At 39.8% G+C, this 20269-nt stretch overlaps 1 protein-coding gene across 6 annotated transcripts in view; it reads right to left on the bottom strand.

Moving 5' to 3' along the window:
- TGFBR3 (transforming growth factor beta receptor 3) overlaps positions 1–20269 on the bottom strand; it is a 128171-nt gene that overhangs the window by 39459 nt on the left and 68443 nt on the right. For 4 of the 6 annotated variants that reach the window (XM_026057524.1, XM_026057526.1, XM_026057527.1 and 1 more), the window contains 2 exons: positions 13340–13477; positions 10731–10808 (listed from right to left, as the gene is read on the bottom strand). In XM_026057524.1, coding sequence (XP_025913309.1) covers positions 10731–10808; positions 13340–13477 — 216 coding nt within the window. The remainder of the gene's footprint in view (positions 1–10730; positions 10809–13339; positions 13478–20269) is intronic. The other 2 variants (XM_026057525.1, XM_026057529.1) reach the window with 1 other exon arrangement.

The raw sequence follows: 20269 nt of genomic DNA, 5'->3' as shown, positions 1-20269 counted from the left end.
GAAGTGAAGCTCAATAAACCTGGCAACTACTGAAGTAATTCCCAAATCAGAAAAAACATGACTTCTCAAGCTCTGAGACAAATAAAGACTTACAGAGAGATACAGAGTAAGGAAAGGGAAAGGCTAAGAGAAAGGGAAAATATTTACTGTTGCTTTATCTGCAGGAAGCAAGGAAATGCTGTGGTCTAACACAAAGCAGATAAACTGTACAACTTTAAAAAAATCTTTATAAATAGAGTATATTAACTGATGTCTTGATGGGAAACCTAACACATTGTCTAAAATAGTCAGAATAATGGCAATTACAAGTGTAACAGGATTTATGGGAAATCCTAACATTTTCAAATCCACTGGAGTGGCAATAGCATCATTCAAGAGAAGAGGAGGGCACAGGCTCAGATTCCCTTTCAGAGTGGCACTTGCTTCAGCTTGAATTGGTCTTGGGAAATAAACTGGTCATTTTGGATTTACTGCAATGGAAGATCAGCCCAACATCAACCTTTTTGCTATCCTGTTCCTGCACAGGGATGTGGCTAGCACCTTCTGAACCCATTTCAGCACAGATATAACACACAACCCCTACTCCCAGGCTGCTGTAGACAAGACCTCAGGGCAGTACCCTATTCTTGCACTGTCCCTAGAGCAGCCGGGGAAGATGCCTGAGTCACTGTGCTGCTCTCCTCCTCCTTCCCAGGGTGTGACAGCTGTAGAAGACCGACCTCACTTTCCTTCAAGGGTGGATATAGAAATGCTTCTCAGTATCCCAGAGCGGTAAAGAGATAAGTGTCTTCATTTCAGCCCCCAAGAGCCTGTAAATATGAGGGGAGGTAACCAGCTCCCACATTCAGCATGCTATTTTCTGTGTAGGTAGAAGTGACAGTACAATACATCAAGAAGAAGAAAAAAAAAAAGAAAAAAAAAAGAAAAAAAAAGAGGATGTATTAGGTCTTGCACCAGAGCACAAGTCAGACAGAAACCTGCAGCAAGAGGATATACAAGTATTCATAAACATTACTGCAATGCTGAGGCTTTCTACTGTAATCCAGACTACTCCGTTCTTTGATGGAACAAAAGTATATTTTTTCTTGAATTGAAAATCCAAAACTACTAACAATAATGCTGATCAGACCCGTGAAAAATATACCATAACATTTTCTAACTGGTCCTGAATATTATTTACACATATTAGAATAATGGCCTTAAGTATCTGTCTAACATTTTAAACAACAAAATATACCACAGGAATTAAATAACAGGGATTATCTGAAGTCAGACTCCAATTACATAAAATTAACTAAAAGCAACCAACCATTATCTCCCCGGGACTATTGTTAATAGCACTATTTCACAAAGCTCTGTATTGGTTTGTTTAGCATATACAAATGTTTGTCAAAGTAGACATATAAATTATGCCATTGGCATATAAAAAGAATTTCAGAGTTCTTCCCCATGCCTCCAGCTCTTATGTTAGCATTTATTAGGCATATATCACATACCCTCCTCTAAGAGGAGACCCATGTAATTCAGAGTTCAATTTGACCAGACCTGTCACAGAAAACTGCTTAGGAATTCTTTATGTTTTTGCCAGAATAGTTTTCAAAGTTTAAAGTAACATCTGTTTCAATTCTGAAAGATCTTCCTTTTTTGTTGTTGTTCATCTGACTACCATAAAACATTTCCTTTAATTGAGAGAAGAGGGGAAAAAAAAGAAAAAAAAAGACTCTATTCAGTGTAACACAGAATACACCATATTAACACACTTCTCAAACAAGGAAGCAAACTCCACCTTCTTAGGGAGATAAACGGTGAGCTGCCATTGTATTGTATGCAATACACATCAAACAGCCGCGGCCTGGACTGCCAGAGATGCTCACTGTGGGTATATTCCACTAAGGAAAATCCACTCCCCTCAGAGTGGATACTAGGAAAAGTTAGCCACATGGGTATCTTTAAAAAGTACTATTTAGCAAGTAGCATTCACTTTGTAATTCCACTACTTAGACATAGTTATATCATGGATTGATTTTATGGGGCACCTCTGCAACGCAGGAAGTTAGCTCCCAGCACACGTTCAGTTTGACGGTGTGCACAGTCCCACGGGATGAAGAGCACGCGGACACAGCACAAGGCAGAGTGCGTGCACAGGGCACCGCTTAGCTACGCTGTCTTTATATCTGAGCTAGTACACTCAGCAGCTACGTGGGACATCTCTGTACAGCCCTGGCATAACCAGGAAAATCTCTTGTGCGTAAAAGTCGCAGGATTGAAGGATTTAATCAATTATTTTGCAGGGATATTCAATACCTGCTGTCATTCCACTCTCAGTAACCAAAACTCCTTAACAACTGCAAAAATGCCCCACAGTGTATTTGAGAACTACAGCAATTGCTTTTCATGTACACTGTTTCACGATGTTCCTGGTATTTTTTTACAGTCACTAACAGAGAGTAAGTATTAGTGTAACCCTTTAGGACATTTGAGGAAAACGTGGGAGAAAAACAACAATCCTTCTGAATACTGACGTAAGAAATGCATTAGTGTACAATAATGCATTTTTATTGTATTTTCCACTTGGTATGTGAGATAGCTGTTACATTAACAGAAATTTAACTTTCTTCCTCAGAATACACTTGTTTTTCCATTTATTATTAAAACTTAAAAACATTCCGCACTATTCTGTGGCATGACAACTGGCTTCCTGCAAGCGAGGTCCTGCCAGTGAACCCCGAAGATACCGAGCCGTAGCAGGGAGAAATGTGTAGACAGAAAGCAGAGCAACCACAAAGCCTGGCACAAACACCCTCAGTAAATGATGATATAGTACGCACCTTTAAATAAATATGAAGCTTATCATCATTTATTTTTTTAATCACACACTGAAATCTGCATATGAAATGCTGGTTCCACTACACATTTCAAAAAGGAGTGCAGAGCCTGYTGCGCTTGCCAATGTTGGGATTTTTACTACAAGGACCTAGGGCAAGGTTAAGTGAGCCAAGCACGTTATTTTTTCTGGAAAGAATTCAACCGACTCTTCCAAAAAAGGCAACCATCACTTTGTTTCAACACCTGCCTTGAACATTAACTACTTACTCTTCAGAACAAACCAAAAGCAGCTCTTTCTTTAAAGTACTCAAGGCATGCCAGAGCACTTGAACCAAAGAATGTTTTATATGTTCAGGAATATATCTACAGGTTTTCTCTGAGCGCTACACAGCCTACCGGCTGATCAGGAAACTGCTGCCACATCCTCTCTTATCTCCTCCCTTCATCTCCTTTCGAGGTTACTCTCAGAGGTTGCAGAGTGGAAAAAGTGCCCCAGCTCTATTTCTTCCTGTTGTTGTGAGGACACTCAAAATGACTGCGCAGGCAGCAAAGAACAAAACGTGTTTAGGAACATATTCTTAGTACGCACACGACTAGCCAGGTAAAGCTCGCTGACCATCATGGAAAATGGGGAGCGTAATTTTCTTTGCACTGTACATTGACAAGAAAACATATATCCCTCATCTTGAAAAAAAGCCTTTATATCTCTCTTAAGAAAACTTTCCAGTCTCACAAAAACTGCCATTGCAACGCTGCCATGGTACTTAAGGACATGAGTTACCTGGCAGATGAGAGCCAAATTGCACAGGTTACCATTCCTCAGGAGGAAAAGCCCTCAGAACCAACCATCGGTGGTCTCAAATATATACGCTGGTGTGCATGAACACTGCAAACACTGAAAATAGCCCTTCTGTTTCTTATTTTACCTATTTCCTTCTCTCCTTTAAATTATTTGTTTTTTTAGTCTGACTCATCAGGGATATTACTGTATTTGCCTTATGACATTTTAACTATTTAATRTAGTTATCACTCAGAATACTGAAGTAAGAAGCAACTTCAGTATTTAGCCTAGAGAGAGAGGTAGGCACCTGCAGGAGGTGACTCAGAGTACCACCAGGAAGCGCCCGCAGCTACACAGCATGAACCACCCCCTCCCCTCACAGCACCAGCTCCACTGCTACCCATCAAGGCCTCTCCAGCACAAAAAACGAGCCAGAAAGCCAAGACTGCAAATAAAGCAAATAAACGAGAAGAGAAACTTACTTCCTATTTTTACCTGAGCTGTATAATATCAGACCGGCAACAGAACTTGTAAGAGGGGAGTAAATCTGCTCAGAGTAAAATAAAAAAATTTGAAGCAACTTTCAGAAAAGCCCACACATACTGTTAGGATTCAGCTAGTGTTTTTGATAATATACATTGATATGCTCTGGACCCTTTAAGAGAAAAGGTAAAAACATGAATAGAGAAATATCAGGTACTCTGAATCTCAAAGCATCTCCTTCGTTGTTCATAAATCCGCACACACAATGTGCAATAATCACCAAGAGAACAATCCTGTTTGGTAGATGGTTAAGAAACATGCTGCTTTTGAAATTAGATGCAACATAAATGTGTCACATCTGTGAATCATCTAACAGTTTTGCATAGTCCTTACCAGCCACAGAGATAAGATACTTTCACGTAGTAGTAAAGTTTTTCATTTTCAGTTTAGTGTTCATTTTTCATTTTCAGTTTAGTGTTCTCAAGACCACTTACAGTTATCACAAAATTCCACTTCCATTTTTCACATTTTTGAAAACAAAGGTATAAAAGAATCAGCATTTCTTATCTGCAGATTTTAATTCTACTTCCTAGGAGATGGCGAGTTCCCCAACTACCAAACATCTCGATAGGAATTAACGCTGCTCAGTGCTTTCTCAGGATGAAAGCAGAATTTCATGGATCACTCCTACACATTTACATGTGTCTGAGAAGAAAATGCTGGGATTTTCCATTAAAGTTGAAAGCATTGCAGAGCAAGTGCAGCTTTCAGAACTCCCATAGAACACTTACTAGAATGACAAAAAAAATCCATGTGGAGGGGAAATCTCTCCTCAAAGTTCAGGGCTGTTGGCAGCAGTTTATCTGTATTAATCATCCACAGCTAATTGTCCACTCACCTCATATTAATCTAACATAATCTTAATGGAATCAATATAATGCATTCAGTTGTCATGAACAAAACAAGGCAGCAGAAGCCTTTTCAGTGATTCTGTTCCAGGTTAGATTTCAATTTAGTGGGCAGATGAGAAGGGGAGAATTAAAGCATATCTATGCAATTGCAGCTATAGTTTCCACTGGAATCAATGACTCAGTAACACAGCCTGTTGTGATTTATTACCTCCACGTCACTAGCACCAGTAGTCTGCCAAAGCTTGCTTCTGTAAACTTCCACTAGTTAAACCCCCAGTTTATGGAAGCAAGCAAAGAAGGCAAGGAGCCGTGACCAGACAGAGGAGAGAAGGCTATCACAGATAACCACTTCAGGCCCTTCAGTCTATTGCAAAATGGCTCTGGGAACACACTTCACCCTCTAATTCACAGAAAGTTATTTCTTTCTGAACTCTTGCAACTTGGTTTAACATGCAGCCCAAGAAGCATGTATGGAGCAGCAAGATAATGGTTTTCCTAGCTACCAGCCTCCTTCCCTCTGGAAGTGGTCTGTCTGTGCTCTGGGAGGAACCGCGAGGAAGAGGAGCATTCAGGGTCATCCAGTGGCAGCAACGAGAACAACCGAGAGGCAGCAGCGTCCAGACCTGGCCTGTCCACACTACCAACAGAAAACTTCAGCTGGAGCAGCGACCTGTGCAGGCAGCCCTAGAAGCTTAATGAAACACCAAGCAATAAAGCCTGAGTTTGGAAAGGCGGCTTAACTCACCTGGGACTAAAGGAACTGGAGGGAGAGCTAATAGGAACTATGTGATAACAGACCAGGTTATAAAAAAGTGCTTAGTTGATTCAAAACCAGAATTTGACGGTCCCCTGAAAGGGGAAACTGAGGTACATTGACCTACTACGCTGCTTCTGAAATTTGCCATGGTACCACCAAGTCGGTATTTTTGAAACACTTCTACCCAAGACCAGAGTGGCTACAATAAAAGCAAAAGATGCCTATGTATAATAAAAAAATTCTCTATTTTGGGACATCACACTACCACATATAGACATTTTTTGCCATACACCACATTTTTGCTTTATACACTACATCTTGCTTCATAAGCCAAAAATATCACTTCTCTTCCGTAACGCCTTCACAAAGCAAGTTTTGAATGAAAGAGAGAGATATTTAAAGATGCCTTACTAGGGTTATTGTAAATCTTCAATCTGTTTTACGGAACGTGGACAATGCATCACTTTCAAACACGTATTTACCATCCTGTTATTTTCTACCATCCCTACTTCTGACAAAACTCCTTCTGTGCTATTTCCAAGAACATCAGTAGCCTGAGCTCCCTCTGATATTTCTGGGAGTAAAGTCCCAATTATATGGACTTCCTAAAAGCAGTATTTTGGAGGGAGTTGAATCAGGCCACGTAACAAAGTCTACAGGGAAATTTTCTATTGTAAAAAAGCATAATAAGTTTTTGTTTAGTAAACACGGCTTTTAATTAGACACTTAATGTTATTTTCACATTCTTTCAAAAGGCAAGGAAATGGTGTGGGGAGGGGAAGGAGGAATATGAACTCTGCCAAGTGGAAAAGGGCAACTATAGGATTATTTCCAGCTTCTGAGTAGGACAAAGATTAAAACAAAAAACAAACCCAGTATTCTATAGAAATGTAAGTGTCCTTTTAAATTCCTCTTCACACTGTTACACAACACCAAAAATCTACTGCATTTTACTTGAAATAGTGAAAGGTCACTATTTATACCGAATTTATCACCAGTCATGCATTTCCTATCCTTCCTCACTCTTCTCCTAGCTGAGCACTCTGTTCACATCTGGGTCTGTTTAACAAGTGATTGGAAATTTAGCCTCCTGATTTCCCGTTAAATACTAGGCACAGGAAAACAAATAGCACTTGTTTTTCAGTGAGTTTTGTCAGTCATCCAAAATCTAGTGCAAACCGTAGAACGGCTGTGGTTTGGTGGCAGAGACCCAAAATATGTGAACCATATTTTCGTAAAGTGAAAGGAATAAACCAGCTTTTGGCTGAAATAAGAACTTTTTTTTCTTCTTCTTAGAAGCACATAAATGACTAATAATTAAACTCTTTATCCTATAACTGATTTTTTGATTGAAGTTTTTTTCTTTTAACATCTCAAGCCAAGAGCACATGATCTGGTTTTGCATTTATTATTACTGCTGTTGCTTCCTTATCCCCACCTCCATTTTACTAACTTAATGCACATAATCAGTCCTATTAAAGGGGTTCTGGTGAGTAAGGCTATTCACTTGCACAAGCACTTTCTCATCTGTAACTCTTACTCATTTAATTTCTTGAAGAACTAACCTCAGAGAAAGACCTGAAGTATCACATCTTTAGTTAAGTATTATAAACAGTCACATATGTAGATATTTAAGACTTTTTTTTTTTTTGAGATTTATTCTAACAGTGATTGTTGTCAGCAAATCACAAAGGATTGGGTCCATCTTCTCACTGATTTCATTCTCACTGGTTTCACTCGCACAGTAAAGAAATTGCTAGGCTACAAAAGCAATGGAGAAAGCTACCAGTTCTAAAGGAAGAATTCACAAGCTGAGTAGCACCTGTAAAACCCTCTTTCCGGGCAGTTTCATAAATCTTTTGTTTTTTTGCCAAGACATGTTTTCAATAAACTGCTTTTGAGGAGGGAGAAAAATAATGGTTTGAGGGGGGACGGAGGAAATTATTTTGTTATACAGAAACTTAAGGAGAGGTGGTAGACAGGAGATTTGGCAAGGGTTTTCTGCAAGATTGACCTGTAACACGATCACAGGTAAACTCATTTTCCACAGGTGCTGCCTAGCTTATGTAAAATTGAGACCTGTCATAACCTACCAGGTTAATCACTGGTGAAGAGGTATTTTAACTCCATCTCCCACTCCCCCACTTCCAATATAATTTTGGCATTTATATCCTGCTCAAAAAATAAAAAGAATTATTTAGCAGAGGTGCTAGATATCCCCCTTACTGAACGGAGCAGGCTTTCCCACCCATGCAGTGCTCCTCTGAGTGACGAGGGGGCTGWTCTTCCAGCCCAGGAACTCTTGAACAGAAAATGCCGACCCTCAACACTGCTATATTTTTATGACATGTAAATATATCCAGACTAATATGACTAGATACATCTGTAATCAAAGTGGTAATTTTTGGTTACATAGCTCAGGCAAAGTTCATGTACTAACCCATTTCAGGTATTTTGGGACTGAAATACCATTGTACATAGGTATATTTATTTTTAACACAATGAGAACAAACTCAAGACCTTCTTTACCAAAATCACAATAATTTTCCCAGTACCACCTACTTAACCCATCAAGATACACATAACTCATGCAGCCTCTTTGAAAATAATCCAGTCTATGCCAAATGTGTGTTATCACTATACTAAACAGAAGTCACATATATTCTTTTTTGTGATTCGCATAAAGAAATTCACCTTTTTTGACACTGTGCCACAACTTCAACAATCACTCTCCATCCTGCTGCTCTTTCCCAGGTAACCTCAGAGAATACAGCTATAATTGCAGTCAAAGCTCAGGAATAGCATCTCTGTGGGGGTTTTTTGGTTTTTTTTCTTTTTTTTTTTTTTTTTTAGTATAAAAAGCACAAAAAAATTACTAGCTGTAGTACAGAAAATAAACCTTTCATGCTATTAAAAAAGATCTGGCCTCCTTATCTTTTTACATGGCACTGAAATATTATGTACATCAGACAGAAATAACAAAGCATTACAGTTCTGTAATCCCTACTGGGTCACTTTAGAGTTGACGTTACAGAGCACGTACGTATGTTGTACTTCTTCCATTTTACTGCCGCTCCCTTCTCTACATGCTGGGCATCTGGTGATGCTCTGCATTCTGAACTGCACGTTACTAAACAGACAACAGTAACTCAGCTAAGCGCAACTCGAGGCAGCTGAGAGTGGATTCAAGAATTGCATTGGTATTATTGTGACACACAAGAACACAGCAACAAAATAATCAGTATATAGATTTCCTATGCCAGTTTTTTTTTTTTTAATTAAGAYGCAAACTTTTTTTTTGTTAAAACTGTTTAGTAGTGTTATCTCTGGTTTATAGATGGGGAAAGAAGCACAAAGAAGCCAAATGACAGCACAGCAAAGCAATGGACAAGCAAGAAACTCCTCACTTTAGTCTAGCGTCCTGGGCACTGCCTCGGACAGCTTCCTCCCAAGTACTGTCATTTGGTAAATACCACCTTGCTTCCATTCACTGCCATGTGTTTGAAAAAACTCTACAAAACACAACATTAAAAACCCCTGATGTTAACAGAACACAGTCTTTGATTTGATTGGGACGTTCTATTGATTTTAATGATAATTTATTCCATTGTCAGGTTTAGCCATGAAGAGACATTTTGTGAAAGTGAAACTGTGAGCTGCCTGTGTGACAAGACACTGTGTTGAGTGAAGCTGTGCACAGAACATGGTAAAAGTAAGTGCAAACTCACTCATATATGTCAAACTTAAGTGCTATTTATATTTTTCTACTGAAAAATGTTTTGCAAGAATATATTTTGTGCTTCTTTCTATACTGTTCACAAAGACTGGATTTTCTCCCTCATTCATTTTAAATGTCCACCTAATGGAGGACCAGGCCAAAGGCAAAAATCTCAGCTTTAGCTGTATGGTAAGAAGTTAAACTCCAGAACTACTCAGCCCTACCATGTGTTTTCCTGGTCTTTTGCAGATGTGCTGATCTGAGCTTTTAATCTTTTAATCCCTTCCTTTAGAAAAAACAATTTAGGGCTGCTTAGTTTTGCAGTCTTGATCCAAACCATTGCAGTGAAAACTGAAACAGTGAATTCACAGACTGAAGGTAGCAGATCATCCTACTAATGAGGACATTGTGCATAAACAGCCCTGACTCTACCCGCTACTGCAGCAGAAACACCATTGAATCTCAGTGTGCCTTAGTTTCTCCACTTGTACAACAGCACTAACAGCGCTTTACAGAGTGCTCTGATGTATCATCTGCTCATGTGCAAGAGTTGTCTTTGTCAGAAATAACCGTGAATCTTTGCATATAATTAACTTGTAATTTGTTTAATTTATTCAAACATATTTCCCTGTAATAATCTGACAATGCTTCACATGGAAAAAAATTAATAGCTAGTAGTCCAAAGAAATAAACAACTAGGACTTCACTAAATGGTTACATGACCCTTTAATTAGTGACTTTGATCTGGTTCTAGAGGTATTTTGCTTATCACCAATGAGTCCCAGAAGTTGACAATTAACTTCTTTACACTGCTTCTCTAACTAGGGATCAATCAATAAAGCAGTATAATTCAGACTTTAAATACAGTACATTAATAAAATTGTGACTAGGTGAACCTATTATATGAAAGTCTGAAAGAGAAAAGCTGGGAAATCGGTGATTACCCAGCCTAAGGCTTCCATAGAGACAGACACAATAGTTATGACACTCCTATGGTATGTGTGACACATTTCTGTTTTGAACATATAATTCATGGACATTAAAAAAGGTTTTTAAATATGAAATCTTTTATGATTCAGAATATTCTGTTTTCTGGCTTGGCTATGAAATCAAGGAGACTGAACAAGACAGAACTGCAGAAGTACATGTATAAGCCAAAGTATTTTTGAACAACATGTGCCAGCAAATAAGTTTTGCACTCTGCACCCTTGGAACTGTGATTTACACTTGTAGGCTTAATTCTCTGAAACTTACTGAAGGCTCTGGCAAGGCAGCAAGGAGTCTCTCTGCAACTGGAGTCGAAACAGTATGTCCATCTGCTCCATGACTCACCTGGAAATGAGAACCCTTATTCTGCAGCCCAAATTGGGCAGGCTTCATCTTTAGGCCAGAGGCAGTCCAAGTGATTGCAACCTGGCATGGCCTAACACAGACATAAACATCCGTACTGCAAAGGCAAAGCTCATCCATTTCTTTTTAGTGTGTTGCACTTGCCCACAGGTTTTGCAAGAACTTCCTTAGTTATTACCTACAAGTTTCTGTGCTGCATAATTTTTCGCCTTTCCACAGCAAACTGTTTGGAAAATAATGTATCTGTCTTTGTGAGCAGATGGAGTGGAACTGTGGAAAGGCAATGGATGAGCATTACAATTTAAGTCATTTAGCCTGTAACCTCATAACCTACTATCCCAATCCATGACAGCTACTGAGAAACTAAACGCATGAAAAGTGGAAAGGGCCCAGATAAATGAATGAAGCCAGCTTATGTTTGCTGGAAAAAAAAAAAAAAATCTTTTAAAGAGAGAACAGAGAATAAATGAAATGCTGGTAAGAGAGCAACTGTAGGGATTAAACTGGGAGAGGTAATAGTGGATCAGTACCCTGATGATTTTTGGTTCTGGAATCTTGTTTTGGAAGCTCTTTATCAAAAAGAAAAATAGAAACCTTAACACTGTGGAAGGAAGAACGTGAATTACCTGGCACCTGTAGAGATCTGAAACTGCCATGTAGAACTATTCAGATGTTTAATCACAATTAGGAAAAAGTCAACATTGAGAGCTAGTTCATTCCTTGCAACAGAAAGGCCTACAGAAAGGAAAGATCTCGTATTTACCCAGCTAATTGTTAGCAGTGTTATTCCAGCGCTACAAGTGCGTGCTGGGAGGAGGTAAGACACCACAACTTCCAGTCCTTACCAGGCAGAGCATTGAAGGGAGATATTTGAGTCCCACCAATGGAAAAAACAAACCAAAGGATCTATCAGGGACCTCTGCCCCACTTGAGAGACAGTCCGCCCCTCCCTGCTGTGTCCATGCCCAGGTCTGCTGTGGCAGCATTGGAGGTCAAATGATTTTTTGTTTGGCAAGAAAGGTGACTGCTGTTGTTCATGTTTTCAAGCCTGTTTTTGTAACCTGGAGAGCGGGAAACAGTTTTCTGAAGCAAACACTTAGCTTAACAGTAGGAAAGGAGGAGAGGGGAAGAAATAACTGAAAATGAATTAGCTGATATGGAATAGGAATGATGATATAGTAATTGTAGTACCAAGACTTGATTAAATGRTGAAAGGTGCTGTTTCTTTTGGCCAGGAGAGGAGTGAGAACTCTTATCATCCTGTTCATCACCTTGTTCCACAGTCATTTTCTGAGCAGATCTGAACTGCACCGGTTTTCTTGCAAGAGGCTCTTACGCAATAATGAGAAAACCTGAGATTGTAAATACCTAACAAGCTAGAGATTAAGCCCATGCTTTTGACACCAGTCAAACAAACTGCACTGAAAACAGGATGAAGTCCTTCAAAGTTCAAAATATCAAGGGTACTCCTACTCTCGTACCCCGATTAGAAGAAAAATAAAAACAATCCCAGAAAGCTTTTTGTGTCCAGCGAGTGATGGGACTCTTGGTGCACTTAACAGCATCACCACCTTATGAGGTCAACAGAGAGAAGTGTCCCTTCCCTGTGTGATAATGCTGCAGCACTGACCATCTTCCCCTTCTGGTGAGGTAATGACACCGTTAAGTTCCCATCGGGTATTGCAGAGGCAGTCTTGCCTGCCTCTGTCAGCTATGCTGGAAGAGCAAAATTAATCCCTATAAGGATATAGCTAAAAATAATCAAGTGTATTTCTGCAATTAGAGTTGAATATAGTAAAAGCTGCAACTCTAATAAAGACGACTCATGATTAGACATGATGTCACGCATTAAAAATTTAATCCAAACAACTTGTCTGTTTCACTACAAATAGCAAACTTGAATGTCCTGGCAAACTGTAAGGACATGATTTACAAATACTAGGTAATATTTGGATTCTACATTATAAGCAGTGCTCCAGGCTTTCTGAGAAACAAAAATGACATCATTTTGGACTTAGCTCGGTCATTTCAATAAATGGAGCTTCATTAGAGACATAAACCTTGCACTGTACATATGGAGCTTAATACATACAGACTTTTGTTTTGGTCATGGACCACACAACTAGCATCCACCCATATTTCCTATTGCTTTGAGGCTTTTTGCATTACAGTAGTATCAAACTTCTAATCATGACTGCCAGTCTGTTATATCCACACTGCTTTTCAGACTCGAATTGCTGCTAGTGCTAATAACTACACGATATGCAAATTCTAAAAAAGCAGTTTTGGTTTCTTTTCTTTGAATTCACATAACAAGTAATTGCATACTTTTTCAAACTGCTTTTCCCTGCCACCTAACTGCTCCCCAGAGCCCTACACTGAAACTTGACCTCCTGTTAACTTGTTTTTTTTAATGTATGTTTAAAAACTTTCCAAATGAATGCCATTAACTCTACGTCTTGTGCGACAAGTAGCTATGATACAGAGCAGGTCAGAGGACTGTGTATACTTACAAAGAACACTCTTTGGATTCCAGGTGCTAGTCTTTCTGTTTTTAGCTTCCAGACCAGAGGCAATGGAGAGTTGAGAAGGAACACCAGAGGCTTCTGGTGAATATGCACTGATGAAATTGGATTCAAATGTAAGGTGACCTATGGAGAAATACAAAAAAAATACATGAACACTTCCTTGCAAGTTTCAAAACCAAAGTGGAATTTGAAACAATGAATCAGAGGTMATTTTTATGTATATTAAGGCTTCCAGTAATTCAGACCTCCTGACCAAAGTTTATGAGTTACTCTACTTCAAAAAAAAAAAAAAAAAAAAAAAAAAGAAAGAAAAGAAAAGAAAAAAACAGATACAGAATGAAATAGTTAACATTTGTGCTCTACACTTGCAGAGCACTGCTAAAGTGTTTAAGAAACCTTGGCAAACGCTGATGAAAAATAGCTTATGTAAAAGGTCAAACCACTAAGCTGAGAGTTGGAGAACAAGGAGATAAAAGGAATTGCAAAGACAACTTAGATTTCTAGTCTCTAGATAGTAGCCTACAAAGCTGGCTTGCAGCACAACCCTCATCTGCTGATGCTATTGGGGCATAAATCTAACCTGCAAAATAAATAAAACCAAACAAACAAAAAACAGGAGGAACAAATCCAGAAACACAAGCTAACCTTACACTCGCCTATGGAAGGAATTCCAAAAGAAATCTTGGCATATTAAGGAAAGAAAATGCCCATCTTCAGGGACAAAAAGGATCACATAGGAAAAACTCAGGAATCAAGCCAAGGCAGTGGACAGAAAGGAGGAGAGTAACCAGACAGGAATAACCACAGGCGACCTGTAAAGGAGATCTGAGGAAAATCAGCTAGTAAACAAAACTGAAAAGCATTAGTAATATAGTTGGGTATTTGGGGATGAAAGTCTCATTCTTCATGCAAATGATAATAAAGACTTTATTTCTTAACAGCTGTCTATGCACACGGCATCCTCGGGTACCAACTAGCAACGCCGACGGCCTTTAGACAGCGACCGACAGGGGCAGAGGAGCAGAAAGGGCCAGGGCGTACAGGCCTGAGCTCAAAGGCAGCAGGAGGCGGCTGATACCAAGCTCAGTCCAAGCAAGGCAGAGCCCAGGGAAGTGGACAGCACAGGACAACTTGTTGGCAGCGACTTTTAAACATCCAGTTTGATTTTTCCGGAAGCACTGCCCAGCCCTGCATAGCTCAGTGTTGCCCTTCTAGAAAGGGGCTGACGAGAGGCACAACTCTAACCTTAAGGATGAAAGGGATCTATCTCTTTCTCTCATCTTTTAACACATAACACCTGCCAACTGAAATCACAGTTTTTTGCACAGCAGCTAATAAGCTTTCTAAGCAGGCAGCATTTGGCTTGACATTTCATCCTGCTTTATAGGGAAAAAAAGCATTAGGAATAGAGTCAAGACATTATATACCCCATTATATACCCCACACACTACGCAGGCCAGTTTGTGCCTAACCACTACCATTGCAGGCAGATTCTCTGGAAAAGAATACATTATAACTCTTTCTAAAAAGGAGATTAAGGGAGTAAATATGAGCACAACCACAGTTTTGAGCGGTGGCACATATAAATGAGCACACAGGCAATTTAGAATGAATTTGCCTCCTACTCAAACATTTGAAAGGAGATCTGAGACACCGAAACCCCCACGTGTTGTTTATTGCATTACTCTTACATAGGGGTACACACCAGTTAGTTCACTATTAAAGTCAACGGAGATTCATCTGGCAAACTGACGAGATACCAAATATTCAGTTTGTTGGTATCTAGTTATCCATTATAGTTGACAATTTTTTCAAAAGAAAAAGCTTTATATTTTTTTCCCCAAGAAGTGAAAAGTTCACTTTCACTGTAAAGTGAAAGTCGACTCTAGGTCTCACAAGTCTGACAGACACCTGGAGGACAGTAATAAGGGGTTTTTTTGCTACTTACAGATTTTGAAAAGCTGGCAAACAACGTGCTGGGTTAGTTATCACACCACCGATTGGCAAGCAGATGGTTACGTGCAGAATTTACCTGATTACATCCACCTTTAAATGTGCTCATCACATTGTATATTTAATTATGTCAGCTTAAATCACCATAGTGAATCCCTATAAATACATGTGAGGAAGCACTGAGGACATCAGTATTTTCACATTTGTTATGCTTGATTAAAACTTGTTGGAAAACTGATATTGTAAGAATAATTCAAAAAACAAAACAAAAAACCCCMCACACAAAACCACCCCTCCACCCCAAAGAAACAAAAAAGCACCAAGTGGCAAGTGAGTGGCAATATCCGTTACCAGCATCTCCTTTCCCCGTCTCGCACGGCTACAGCCTTTTCCATACCGAGCAGGGTCTGCTGCTACCCCGCAGGGCGAGGGAGCGGGGGCCGCGCGGCCGGAAGGAGGGGGCCGCGGCGGCCTCGCCGGGCAGGTGGCTGCCGGCCCCACCTGCAGAGCGGYGGCGCGAAGACGCTCGGAGGGAGGCCCTCGGCCGGGGGCCGCGAGGAAGGAAGCCGCCCTGCCTGGGGAGCCGGCCCCAGCTGAACTCTCCCAATAAAAACAAACGCCGGGAAGTGCGGGTCGACCCTCCGCCGCGCCAGGCTTTGCCGCCGGAACGGGCCGGGGGAGGCACCTGCTGCTCACGGACGGGACCTTCCACGAGGCAGTCCAATCTCTTTAAAGCCTTCTCTTCCCGATTTGCCTTTATTTCTATAAATAAACCCAGAAACATGTAAGAGTACCCCATATGCTCTTTAAAAGAGATTTTACTGTCACTTGGCTGAGCCTTCATATGCTCGTATTAAAGAAATAACCTTTGCTCTTTTTTGAGGCAAGCACGCACCGGGTCGCGCTGGAGGAGTGCTCAGCACCTGCATTGCCCAAGCAACGCAGCCACACTTCCAAGTGCTCGGTCTCTCTCACCAGGAGGCTTGTTTGTGTTTATGCATTTCCAAAAGAAAACATTGAGTACCATAGATTACCACATCTTCCAGGGATGGCATTTCTTTCCATTTACTGCCTCAAAAGAATAAAACGCCTCCTTTTAGGAAACTGCAGGGCATTAGCTCTCTGAACGCTAACAAGATGACGAAGACTCTATGTCAAACAGTCATGATCTTAGTTATAAAAGCTGCTTTAAAGTATCAGGCTATAAAGCCAGAGTAATTCTGTTAGCTGAAAGTGAAGGAAAAGATAATATTCTTTATTTTACAGGGCTCCCATTTTGTTGTTGTCTCTAGAAATGGAAGGTGATGAATGTGGAAAGAAAAAGGTGTTTAGAACTGCTATTAAATTCTCTGCTATTAAAAAGCTTTCATTAATTCTTGCGGTTTTTCAGCTATAATCATGGCTAATTAGTAATGAGCTGTTTAAGCTATTAAATATAATTACCTTGTTCTGGTGTTATGTAATAATTTTCTTACAAAGCAATAAAAATACTGCAATCTAAATTTACCAAAGTAGCCAAGTTATATCCTTTGCAATACCGATCTGGCAAACATGAGTTCACATTTTATTCTGATATTTTTTCAGCTTCGAATGGCATAAAATGCATTTGATTTTAAAGCCCCTAAACTTCAACACATCCAAGAGAAAATAGGCTACACTAAGTGCAGTGAAGATTAAATGTGTTATCTCTCATCATGTGTGCCTATATCCACATTTTCACCCATAAAGGATAACTGGTTTATTCTGATCCAACTTTGTGTAGCTTTTTCTTGTTAAGTAAAATAAATATTGTAAACATTGATGAAATAAGATATAACATAGGCTTATGTACTTAAATAACCAAAAACAGAAAAATCAATAGCAATCCTCTCACATAGGCTAATGGGGGTTCTAAGTTTGGGGTTGCATCCTGGTGGTGTTTTTATTAGAATGCCAAGTTAATTTAAAGAAGATGCTTCTATTAGAAATTTGAAAAATTCTTGCTATTCAAAATCTCTGATATTTATTACAAAAAGAAATTAAGGAAAAAAAATAACACAAAAAATTTCATTGTAGAAAGAGTAGGGCCAAGTCCTTTGGGTAATATGAAAATGGAGAAGTATCTCCATTTCAACTGATCTCAGACAAGTCTATTCAAAGCCAACATCTATCAGACAAAACAGATGTTTTAGACTTTATGAAAATTTCTGCTCATTAATTTGGTCACAGAAGAGAGCATAAAGAGAAGAAGTACTATTTAAGTGAGAAAATCAGAGACTCTTTGCTACTGGATGTACCATTAGATTTCTCAGTTGCTATTTCTTTAGACTTCAGAGATTAAAATATAAAAAAGCATTTATATAAATAAAAGGTAAATTATCAAAGTTCAATTTTTCTTCAAAAATGGTGATATCCCAGGTTCATACCTATCTGCACTTTCGGCTGGAATTTGAGGGTACAGGGAAAGTTATATCATGTAACAAATTTTTCCTTCATTTCTGCATGAAGAGTGCAGACTGATCCTTAGGAAAAGCCATAGGACTTTAAAAACATTAAAAAATATTTTCTCATAAGTAAATTAAGTGTTTTTGTGAAAGTTTTCAGAATAAACATGATTTTGCTCATGAGCAAGACAGCAAAATCCTTATATGTGGAATTCATATCCCTAGCTCCAGACTCAATAAAGAATATAGCGAACAGGCACATGCTTCTGCAGCAGCCCCTGTCACTATATTCCATCAATTAACAGAGTCCTCAGCACCAGCTCAGCTTTTTCAGATGAAAAAAACCACATAGCTGCTCAACTGCTCAGGACTACCTTGGTCACCATACTACTCATAATTCGTTTTTGATTCAGAGCGCGCTCTGGTGACGAGCTCCTGGGGCAGCCTAGCCTGAATGTGACGGCTCYCACTGCAAGGTCCTACAAAAGTAACAGCCTCCCACCAGTGTGTAACCACACCCGCACCTAATATTTGGGATTACCCCAATCATCATGATACAGAAAAGTGGTATGTATTATGGGAGACTTTTCCTGGTCCTTGGAAAGACTTGCRGCAGACTTTGGGGGGATTACTAGCACTCAAGAGATTTTTGCTAACATCCTTGCTTCAAAGCATCTGGATTTTACCTTGCATGACAGCAGTCAGCAAGCTCTCACACAGTAACCCCAGCCCAAGTAAGGTGGGCATAGTTAAAACACCTCGCCAGCAGGTGAGAGTTTTTCTGTATGGAGGACAGCAGTTTGAGCTATAGAGCCAAGGGAAGAGCCTTGACCTTGACTATGCAACAGAGGTACCTGAATTCCCCTCCCATTCCTACGTTAGAGATTGAAAGGCTTACCAGGATGCAAAGATGTTCAAAGCTTGTAACGAACATGAGCATAAGCAGTAAGTGCAATTATGCCAGCACCTTTAGCGTGGCAGGGTCCCCCTCCGGCTCTGCCCGGTCAAGCTCTCTGCTGCCATGTTCGTCCTCCCACCTTCTTGCCCCTCTGCCAACTGCCAGCACAACTGCCGCCCCCCGCAGCACCGCAAAGGTCCTCACCCTACAGGGGGATATCCCTCCTCAAAAAGCCACCTCTGCTCCAGTGTCTCCACTGGAGACCTAGTTAAAGCTTGTATTAGCTGAATCTTTAGTGGTTGTTCCCCATCCCCCTGCCACATTTTCTGTCTCATCTTAGTTTGTGAGCTCTTCAAGGCACATCCTTTCCTAAATGCCTAGACAGTCCATAGCACCTTTTAAGCATGGCATAAGTTAATAGAAAGGTATTGGATCACCTCAAACCACTAAACAAAATGTTTCTAATTAATAGCAGAAGAGCTAACTAGAAGTTTTCCCTTTTCTTTCTTTTTGTATTTTCACTGGCAGAAACCACATTATTAAATATTTATGGGACGTTTTGCCCAGAAGTCCCAAAAGAAGTCAGTCCTATGTGTGTTCAGCTCTGTACAGCTAGATATGAAGACATGGCACAAAATTCTGAACTCTCTGAAGGCAGTGGTAAAATTCACTATTTTTCTGAACCTCCCATGGAAAATTTTTTTATAAGGTATCCTAAAAAGAGACATTCTCCACCCATTCTTACAAATTTAAATAAACTTATAAAATACACACATTTTGTACTTCTCAGCAACCCACTACCTCAAAGTCTTTCTCATCTCAGGCAGCTCTACATCAGCAGCTGAGTCAAACAATACCAAAGAAAGTAAAACCAGAATCATTAAATGGACATAAGAACTTTTAGGTCATCAAGTCCATTCACCAAGCAATTGCTCAGTCCATGTTATTTTTAAACCATGTAAAGGGCTAGTGCATTAACCAAGCAGACAGCAGCACAGCAACACTACGGGAAAGTAAGTCAATGCGGTCCAAGACATCCCTTCCCCCTTGTGAAGGTCTCATATGATTAACGAGCTGTTGTGTAGCCAAATTTTTATTGTGCAATCAAGAGTTAGGCCAGACTTTCTGGATGTGATTGTAAGCAATGGTTCTTTCCGTAAGACRCTGCTTCAGAAACTCTGTTTGTCCAAGCAAGTTGCTCCTCCAGGCTCAGCTCTGCCTATCTCACTCTCCTTTGGCACACACTGGCTCCTCCAAGTAACACATGACTAACTTGTGAGGAATACAACAGCTTGGTCATAGGTCAAAAAAGAAAAAAAAAGTTAAGGTTAGTTTAAAAATCTATACAATAAAAACTACAAATTCATTAAAAAAATCTTACCAACAAAGCCTATAATTATGAACAGGAAATTAATCACAGAGGAGTTTTGTCACTTCAGCCAGAACGAATCTTTCAATATATGTTAGAAAAACTTTAAAAATTTTAAGTGAGACTTTAAAAAGATACTGTGCTTCATAGGTGACATGCCCATCAGACTTGCACAGGCAATACTTAGCGAGCTCCCTTTGTAGGTATTCATGGTCACCACCAGCGTCCACACAGTTTGCACAAAGTTCCTTTAAGGTCTCTAGCAGATCCAC

This window comes from Apteryx rowi, unplaced genomic scaffold (assembly GCF_003343035.1).
Source record: "Apteryx rowi isolate R43461 unplaced genomic scaffold, aptRow1 scaffold_14, whole genome shotgun sequence".
Lineage (NCBI taxonomy): Eukaryota > Metazoa > Chordata > Aves > Apterygiformes > Apterygidae > Apteryx > Apteryx rowi.
This window is presented reverse-complemented; position numbering and strand designations above follow the sequence as displayed.